The 9,896-nt window shown below is 45.0% G+C and overlaps 1 protein-coding gene across 2 annotated transcripts; it reads right to left on the bottom strand.

Moving 5' to 3' along the window:
- Positions 1-396: 396 nt before the first annotated feature.
- Positions 397-8,063, bottom strand: myoc (myocilin). 2 transcript variants are annotated; one of them, XM_018670355.2, is made up of 5 exons: positions 7,270-8,062; positions 4,154-4,219; positions 3,977-4,069; positions 1,597-1,808; positions 397-1,506 (listed from the first exon to the last, which is right to left on the bottom strand). In XM_018670355.2, the coding sequence occupies exons 1-5, from the start codon at positions 7,754-7,756 to the stop codon at positions 925-927; spliced, it is 1,440 nt and encodes a 479-aa protein (XP_018525871.1). In that variant the 5' UTR covers positions 7,757-8,062; the 3' UTR covers positions 397-924. The 2 variants fall into 2 exon arrangements, with proteins under 2 accessions (XP_018525871.1, XP_050933274.1); XM_051077317.1 differs by lacking the exon at positions 4,154-4,219 and having other exon boundaries at positions 7,270-8,063.
- Between the last annotated feature and the right edge of the window lie 1,833 nt (positions 8,064-9,896).

Raw genomic sequence — 9,896 nt, 5'->3', positions numbered from 1 at the left:
AGGTAGCTCTTAAATTCATTATGAAGACCCCCCTCCAACAGACCAAATGACCTCAGGGAAAAGGATCGCAAGATATCTATTGTGCAATTAATTTAACAACTTATTGAAATTTACAGCTGCACACTTGATGCAGGTGTTGATAAGGTCCATCAATGACTTATCAGTATTTATACAGTAACTACAAATGAAAGTTTGATGGCTAATTGGGAATTGTTTGCCCTTCATTGATAAGATAATTAATGGTTTGACTGTACAACAGAGAGCAGCCCCATTTCCAGTGTAATGACTCTATGTTTAAGACTGAGTTTTAAAATTTTTTATTCACAGGAATGAGAATTGTCTATCAGTTCTCCAGTTTTCCTGAAAAACAACAACAATAACCACATAAACTTAGGATTTAATTTTGGAAGAAGTTTATTTAATGGTTTTGAACATTACCAATGTTGACTACAATGTACAAGTACATGCAATATCCAATACATGCTGAGTGAGAGAGCACAGTATGGTGTGTAGTACCACAAGAGTTGCTGTAGATTGTATTGATTATCCCACTGAGCTCGAGATATTGAACTATGCCTCATCTTTTAGACATCAAATACACTGTATATAGCTTAACATAAAACAAGAAAATCATACATCTGAATTAAAGGCGGTACAAAAATAATTCCTCTAAAAACATACTTGTGGACCATGCCACGGCAAAAGCCCTCCCACTGAGAAAAATAGCAGACCTGCAGGGGGCACTGTTCCTCAACCATCTTCATTTCACTTTGGAGTTGGGTAGTTAGGCTCTTCTATACATGGATACTGATGGTCTTAGCTTTCTAACCACTGCTACCACACATATGCGTCTCTAAAGCTCTGAGTCTCTGACGCAGGAACAGGTGAGTAAATGTCACTTTTAAACTGTCACTCCTGTTGCCCTCAGTTGGCTTGCTTGCGACCCAGCCTTAGATCGTAGGACACTATGTGGAAGTTGTCCCAGGCAAACAGCTTCCTCTGAGCCAGGTTATAGTCGATCATGCAGTTGTAGAAGTACTTGTTCCTGAAGGGGATGGCTATGGACTTCCCCTGGCTGGTTGCGGTGTCATACATGTAGTTGATGATGGTGTCATGAGCCGTGTAGCTGGCCACGGTGTACAGCTTGCCACAGATGATGAAGGAGTTGGCCACAGAGCTCTTCCTGATGTTGGTCTCCCAGCTCCTCTTCACCTCCAGAGTGTTTGGGTCCAGCTGCGAGATCACAATGGCTCCTTTTGCTTTACTGGTTGAGTAGACGGCCCACAGCCCCTGCTCATCCACAGACAGGTCGATGTCCGTGTAGCCTCCCCAAGAGTAGGGATACTGGCCATGGAAGCCAGCATGAGGGAGGTCACGGCGCGCAGCGATGCTCTCAGAGGCTAGGTCGTAGCGGATGAGTGTGCGGCTACGACGTCTCTGATAGTAGAGAGAACCGCGGTACACTGTGGCACCAGTGCTCTCCACCAGCTCTGGCAACAGCAGGACCTGTCATAGGAAAACACAAGACAATAACTAGAAATGACCCGAGATATTTGGCTTATTCCCATGAAAGAACATCACCCATGTGACACCTACCTTGGATGGAAAGCCTTTAGAGAGTTGTTCCATGTCCTCATATCCAAACAGCTGCCTGACTTCAGTGCCAATGGTGTCGATGCGCCAGACCATGTTTGGTCCATAAGGGGAGACCGCCTCAGGGTCCTGCATCCAAACACCATATTTACCTGCTATGTTGTCAGCTCTCCTGTGAGTGACTGGCTCACCGACTGAAACTAACTCGCCACAACCTGTGAGCAAAAAGGAGAGGAAATTTGAGTGATTGGTGCAAACTGACACAAAGACAACACAACACAAGTTCAGAAATCTTACAAAGCAAATCCTCAAATAAAATCTGGGCTGCGGTCAAATAGTCTTTTTGCTTAGGAAGGTATAAAAGTATAAAAGTGAATTCTCTAAAAGTGTTTCAGTGCTTCTTTTCTTATGTCCTTTACCATAGCATACATTGGACCATCATTTTACACAAGGAAATGAGATGATACCATCCCACAATCCCACTTGTGGCAGAAACATTCAAAGCAATAAAAACATGATCAATAAAATCCACCGTCACATGATTACATAACCTTGTGTAAATGCTGTTGGATCCTCTTAGCGCCATAGTAAGCCTTTATGAATTCTCCTTCACATCTTTCCTTGACGTCATCACATCTTCATTGAGGTCAAGAATAAGAGATTGATAAAGGACATACGGTGTCTTTTTTTTTTTTTTTTTTTGGACTATTTGACCACAGCCCAAGTCTTTCTCAAAATTGTTGAGGTACCTCCTGCTAAAGGTGACTTCAGGAGACAGTCACATAGTCACCAATACACAGTGAGGGGGATATACATGTCTGTGGCTGAGGGATGATGAAGGTAAACGGTGATCTGATCAAGGGTCTGATGGGGTCATTATTTGTTATCATGGAGGCAGACTGCAGGTCTGGAGATGCTGCCTGACGTCTCTGTCAGCTTTAAGTTTGTCTGAGTCACCACCATCAGCACAGCAGCTGAGCTGCAACTCATCCTGCGCAGGAACTCGCCTCTGCCTCTCTTACTGGGAAAACGATAAGGCAGGATGTATATTTACCACCTCCTAAAATACACCCTTGCTTTCAGGTCCAGGATGTAGCACCGATTTAGGGTTAGATAGAAATATGTTTTATAAATACACCTATTACCATGTAGCTTCTGTGCAGCGCTGCCTCATCGGAGATTATATGACCTCACGTGGTGACTGCACAGTGTCCTTTAATGATTGCCCCATCAATAAAACCTGCGTAGAGCCATTCAGCTGCATGAGCTTTGATGCGGTTTTGGGAAACCCATCCAAGGAAGGTTTAACAATGTGTGTGACAGCCTTGTTAGAGGTGCTTTACATTTACATTTATGAGACAAACATGAAACTCAGGAGGGCCCTTCATACCTACAGACTGGCATGACTCTGGTATTCTCACCCCAAATGCTGCAGTATTAATAGCAGTATTTGCTTTGAGGCTGTCAGCAGGGGGGGGGTTTCATGTTTGCTGGGTCAGATGGACAGAGGGGAGGAGAGATGAGGGGAAAAGGGGTGAGTGAAAGAGGTACGAGCTGGCAGGACAAGAGGTGTTTGTGAATTTTAGCTCCTCAAAAAAAATCTGCTATGTAATCAGTATGTTTTATTTCCTCTTTGACCATTTACAGGTTTCACATGTTCAAAGGATTATTTCTTGCTGCTACAGCAGCCTCCTTCATGAAACATTCAAGCTCACATACTTGATCAAGTGTTTGTGCCCTGTGGAGTTTTTATGTAATTGCATTCTTTGTGTCTAACCAAAATGCATCTGGTTTATCCTTAGGGCCTGACAAACATGTTGAATGTGTTTCCCTAATCATAAGACATTGCCAAGCCAATTTTCTGAATCTTCTGATCCTGTGTTGTTTACATACATGTTTTCTAGCTTTCAGTCTCCTTTCCTGCCGTTGTGGGCACCAATTGTCGGTCATTGGAATAGCGTGAAACTAGCCGTGGGAAATGTTTGTCACATTGTCGTGTCCTCAAGCATGTGTGTCATTATGAGCGTACATTCTACAAACAAACATTGCTCCATAGCGCTACTAGTGGTCAAAAACACTACAGGGGACCTTTAATTTGTTTTGGTCATCAGTGTTTTCTTGTTTTGAAATAAGTTGTATGTTAGAACAAAACTTTTTTATTTTAAAAGGCTGCACTGTGTTGAATAAAAATCACAAAAAACAATGCAGACTTCACTGTACTGTGATATATGTAATGTAATCACAGCTGTGTGGTTTGTATAATGGTTTTCTGATCTGTAATGAATGGACTAATACAAAACAACACATATGGTTCTTTGAGGGAGGAATAATTAAATTATATCACTGTAAATTTTGAAGGATATTTCATATTAGAGACAGAGACCTGTGTTGTCGTCAGAGCCGTCAGGAGCAGGTACCTCTGTCACCTCGGCCTTCAGCTCCTGGAAACCTGGAGGTCCGTACTGCCATGCTGAGTCTGAGACAGAGACAGAGAGAGAGATGGGGTGAGGTGAATTACAAACAGCAAGGTGGAGGTGATTCCGCAGAAAACCTGTCCCACCTCTCAAACTGCTGCTGTCTCCCTGTCTGTTGGGCCTGGTCATCAGGTGAGACATCTGACTGGATCCTAAAACGCACACACAGACACACACATGCACAGTTTGGTGATTTCTATCAGACACATCAAATGTAGCGTACAATAGTTTGGAGAGTGTTTGTGCACCCAAATGTGGATATGGCAGTACTGACAGCAGGGAATGTGACAGCAAGAAACAAACACCCCTGAATGGATTCCCAGCTGCTCTGGAGTCAGACAGTCGGTAGCCCGGCTGACTGTAACACACACACACACACACACACACGCCACACTTGACACCCCATCCCACCCCAACACTGTCAACTTCCCATCTTCAAAACTTCAAACGAATCGATTCACTCCTCCTCTCCTGTATCACTGTCAGGTATTAGCCTTCTCCTCTCTTCTCTTCTCTTCTCTTCTCTTCTCTTCTCTTCTCTTCTCTTCTCTTCCTTATTTTCCTATTTGGCTCCTTCAAGAAATCATTACTGTGTAAAATAAACAGTGTCAAACATTCCCCTGAGGTTTGATGATACAATCGTGATGATGTTTACAAAAGAAAAATTAGATTTTCCAGATAGGTTTATATAAAAATGAACAAATGGTGTTTGTGTATCTGTGTCCACTGGTGAATATTTGTATGTGTGAACACGTGCCTGCTGTGCTCATGCACGTGCAGTGTCCAGTGATTTCAGGTTCATAATGAGCCCTAATAATGCAGAGAACATTAAACGTTAGCATCTGGAGGCTGACGTTGATTCTCTGTGTTGATGAAGAGGAACATGAAGGTTGGTAATGGGGCAGATGACGAACACCAGTGACACGGGAAAGTCGCCGCGAGCGTGCTCCAAACAGAAAAACATTTGCAGAGGCTGAAGGTAAGGGTCGAGCTCACTTAAGAGTTTGTCAAACAAAAGTCTTTTCCCTCGTGTATGTGTGTTGGTGTATGGGGGGGTGTAGGTGTGTGTGCCATATGTGCCCTCATATCCTGCCTCTTTGTTTGGGACATCAGTGAGAACACCATAAACCTCACCGAACGGACAGATCCTAATTTCTCAGAGAAGGCTCAGTGTCTAATCAACCCCTGCTTACACAGTTCAACAGAGCTGTTGGATCTCATTTGGATCCAGTCCTCCACAGGGTTCAACTTTGCACTGCCATAATGTTGTTGTTAGGAAACATTCAGCATTTGAATCCTTTTCTCTCCATAATCATAATTCAGGATACAGTGTATAATCAACAAACAGAAGAAAAAAGATTTCAAATAAGTCACAATCTGGTCATGTAGTTTTTCTCCCTATTGCATGATAAGCACAGTGATTGAGACATCATAAGAGTTCATTGAACATTATTTACGACTCCTGGGGGCTTCACGTTCAGGAAATTCAAAGAAAACACACAACACTCCTCCAGTGAAATTCCAGCCAGATTTCACTCTTAGATGTACTTATTAAATAAAGATTTTCTTTATGTTGTCAGGCCATACATTTGAAATTTGTTTTAGCTCCGTTTTCGGCACAGGCCAGGTTTCCCCTTTAAAAATAATGTTGCCATTTTTAGCATCCAGGCTTGTTGGCTTGTGTTGTCACTTAGTCATTTTATGTGAAGGTCTACTTTTAAAGTCATAAAATACCATAACAGAAGATCAGCTCATATATTTTGAGAGGCAAGATTTACTAAAAGCCATAGCCACTCCCTGGGTTGTAAACAATAAAAATCTTCCTCACATCCTTACTCTTAAATATGAACTTGCCAAAAAGCTTTGACTTTTATCTCCTCTCTCCTCTGGTTCTGCACGTCTTCCTCTCACTGTGATCTATTCTACATCTGCCTCTCACCCTGAGGGGCCCTCTCTGTGTATTTCAGTCTGCAGGTGCAAACATGAGGAGCTCAGCAGATAACCTGGAGTATGCAGGAGTGTATAAGCTCTCCTAATGCATAGGGAGTAGGTATGTCTGGTGGATGGGGAGTTGGTACGGAAGGATTTACTGCTGCTGGCAATTCCAGATTTACAAGCAATACACCAGAGCCAAGAGGGTAAACAGAGTAATGACTGAACGGAGAAAGGAAAGGGGGGTGGTGACAAAGCAGGAGATGGTGGGTGAATAGACAAGCACAGAAGCTAATCAGACGGATGTTTGTCCACTGCAAACACACAGAATACCAGAGCTTAACCTTACTGGCTCCAAGATAACTCCCAACCTCTCTGGAGCCCTCTAACTTCTGGAGCCCCATTTCCACCAGCCTTGACCCACCAGGCGTCATCAAAAGCCCTGAAATTGAAACCAGGGCACGGAACCACCACTTCCAGAGTGTGCATCACATTTCTGCCACCCCCCTCCTCCTCCCCCAACCGGGCTATTCGCACCCTGCTCGCCATGCAGAGGGAAACACCGGTCATAAACAAAGCAGGATCTGCTCATAAATACTAAAACCGACCCCCTCTGGCTTGATTCCATCACCCCTAAATGTAGGCAGCAAACGGGATGCAGAGAAACCTGAGACAAGAGAAACCTAAGTGTCTCTGCAGACTAATGGGACAACCAAAACATTAAACACACAAATACAACACACACAAACAGGTGCGTTCATCATCAGAACATGCACACACCCCTTTTTTTAAAATGCAATTTGTACATGCAGACACGGGGTCAGGAGGAATCTGAGCTTTATCACCGCTGCGGTTTACAGAAACACACACACACACACACACACACACACACACACACACACACACGGGATTCCCAAGCATGTGCAATGCACTGGCATCTTGTGTAGCTCTATATGTGCATGGTATTCCATACATAGATGGCATTTATGTGTCATCACTTCTCTGCTCCAAGTAACTCATTATCCTTCAGTCAGAGTCAACAAATACACATTTCAACAGAAAGACAGCCTGTCTGCAGCTAGGACATTAAGTTGTGCATTTTAACTGGAGGATGGATGGTGGCAATTTTGTATAAATAAGATGTCTGTGTATATTTCTCTAAAAGCTGTAAATCTAAGACAACAGAATATTGACAAGTGAAAATTCTTCTCTGTTTTCTATTTTTTGTAGTATCTCTTTAAGTGTGTGGTGGTTTGAGTGTATCTCTTACCTCCAGCAGGTCTCATCAGGCCACTGTTCTGCAGAGAGGGGCTGGGTGGCACCATGGGGGTCTGCGGAGGACAGGGTCTGTTCCTCAGCTTCTCCGTCTCCCTCCTCATCTCCTCCACCCTGCGCTGAAGTCCCCCCAACTCCCTCTCCAGGCGCTCCTTCTCCCCCTGCAGCAGGTTCCTCTCCCCAACGGCCCGGTTCAGCGCCTCCTGAAGCTCAGACTGAGCTCTGGCTCCAGCCGCCTGGGGACCCCCTGCATCCCCTGCAGTCAGCTGGGACACCAGCACCTCCAGCAGGCCGAGCCTGGCCTTCAGACCCTCCATCTCGGGCCCTCCGGTCTGCGGGCAGCTGGACTCCGCGGGGCTGGGCACAGTGAAGGTGTACTGACATCGCCCACTTCTGTCGTTTCCCTTCCACAGAGAAGCTCGGTCCTGTGCATCACCTCGCAGCAGAAGGCCACACATACACAACAAGAGCAGGGGGAACATACTGGAGACAGTCCCTCCACACAGACAGATCAGAGTTTACTTTAAAATCTCTCTCTGGAGAATTGATTTCTTTTGTCTGTGCAGCCTTCTTTACTTTTCAGCTCAGAATTCTTTTTTCAAAAATATACTAATTCCTAATTTCAGGTGGCGACTGTTTCTCTCTCTCTTTTTTTCTCTCAGGTATGTCTTCTGTTCCTGCTGTTATGTGTTGCTCCTCTCTCCTCCCCTTCTCTTGTTCTTCTCTCCTCTGTCTCTCCTCAGTGGACAGGTCTGTAACACTGAGCCCTCCTCAAACAGCTCACAGATATTTATACAATCTGGAGCGGACGGAAGGAGGGAAACAGGGGAAGAGAGGAGAGGTGTAAGGGAGGGAGGGGAAGAAAGAGAGAAGAAGACTAGGGGGAGGGTAGGGCTCAGAGGCAAAGAGGAAGGAGGGAGGGAGGGATGTGAGAAGAAAAGAGAAAGTAATGGGATGCTGGCTGTTTTGGGGACAAAAACAGTTTGAGACTTTAACTTTCTGTTTTTTGGATTTAGCTCCAGTATGACAGCTCCCTCTCAAGTTTTCAACATTCACCCCCTAGAAGGATTTTATTCATTCATGTTTAATCTATAAAAACATTGCCTAATATGTATGATGCGGTCCCATATGTCTAAGGGGATTTGACGTTGACGTGTGGCCCCAGTGTGGCAGGAGAAGCTGGGCCTCATTGGATACAATTACCTCCCAAGGAGCCGGTGTCCTCTTTCGTATTGGTAGGGGGCCAGAACATGATGCAAGAAGCCAATGAGGACCATCACTACGAAGGATCGGAGTTACAAGTCAATCAATGACCAGATACCTGAAGCTGACCCCAGCATAGACTGGGCACCCCTTCAGCTGAACTTGGGGAATGTTGTATGTGTATGTGTACAGTATGTGTGTTTTCGTCCTGCAGACTCACTGCAACTTTTACATTTATATTTAAAACAGCATGAGTGAGCTGCCAGGGGCCATCTGTATCTGAGCTCCCTTTCACTCGCTGCCTGGGTGGATTTGTTGCAGTCTGCCTCTTGTCCGTCCTCTCTCGTCTCTCCGTTTTAACACAGTATCACAGACGGGCTGAGCCGCAGCCTCCGAGGCTCGCATCCACAGTCATGCGATATGGTGGATGAACGCTTGTTTATTTTCAGAGGGGCAGGATGAAAGATCTGAAAGTGAGACACTTGCTCAAAGATACATGCAACCAGGCAGGTGTGTGGACACATACACCTCCCAATCCTAAAAAGCCCCAGCTTTACAGTTCCCAGCTTACCCTTATATCCTGCCTCTTTGTTTGGGTTATTTAAAGCTCTCCTGGCTTCTCTCCTGCACGCCTGTGCATGTTGAAGCTTTTCCTTCAACCGTCTCTGCTGACCTGTCAGGCCACCCTGAACCCTAAAACATCACCTGACACAGATGCTTCACTCTAGGGAGGTCAGAGGGCAAGGGGCGCAGAGGGGGAAGGGGGCAGAAGGTGAAGTGCACAGGCTCTTGAAAACACAGCTCTAGTTGCAGGTTGATGCTAGAGTTTGTTTATAGACAGTCGGTGCTACCTGAGACATTTATCTTGATGAGGCAAACTCATGAGTGGTTGGACAGATGGATGAACAAGGTACAGTATACAGAGGGTGGGGGGTGGGGGGGATAAAGAAGAGAAAGTGGGAAGAAAGAAGCCCCTGAGAAAGTAGGAGGAGTGAGAAAGATATGAACTACAAAGATGGAAAAACTGAGAAAAGGCTGAGGCGTGTTTAAAAATATCAGTGAATCTAAGTATCATATGTAGACAGTCTGGAGATTTATTCTCTACTTCCCCCAGCTACTGTGACACATCCATCTCTCCCTGATCAACAGAGTCTCCATTGGACAGGATGTGTGTGTATGTGTGTGTGTGACTGACTAATGCTGGTTGGCACATAGTCCACTCTTCTCAATTTTGAGTTTAATTCACTTTCATATGACTCATATAACCACTGCTATGCCCGGAATCTGAAGTCATCCAGTGTGAGCCCCTAACAGAGGACCAAAACATCCTCTGCTGCCAGTGTGGGTGTGTCTGCAAAGGCAGAAAGGATAAAAACGTCTCCCAGTGCACAAAAATAAAGTGCAGTGTAACAGGGAAGG

This window comes from Lates calcarifer, linkage group LG17 (assembly GCF_001640805.2).
Source record: "Lates calcarifer isolate ASB-BC8 linkage group LG17, TLL_Latcal_v3, whole genome shotgun sequence".
NCBI lineage: Eukaryota > Metazoa > Chordata > Actinopteri > Centropomidae > Lates > Lates calcarifer.
The sequence above is the reverse complement of the archived record's forward strand: the minus strand, read 5'-3'. Positions and strand labels throughout refer to the sequence as shown.

Excerpts from the sequence above, each read along its gene's own strand:
- myoc (XM_018670355.2), bottom strand. The coding sequence starts at position 7,756 with ATGTTCCCCCTGCTCTTGTTGTGTATGTGTGGCCTTCTGCTGCGAGGT. Across the intron at positions 4,070-4,153 it reads AGACAGCAGCAGTTTGAGAG|ACTCAGCATGGCAGTACGGA; the intron begins GTGGGACAGGTT and ends TCTCTGTCTCAG. Across the intron at positions 1,507-1,596 it reads CTAAAGGCTTTCCATCCAAG|GTCCTGCTGTTGCCAGAGCT; the intron begins GTAGGTGTCACA and ends TTCCTATGACAG.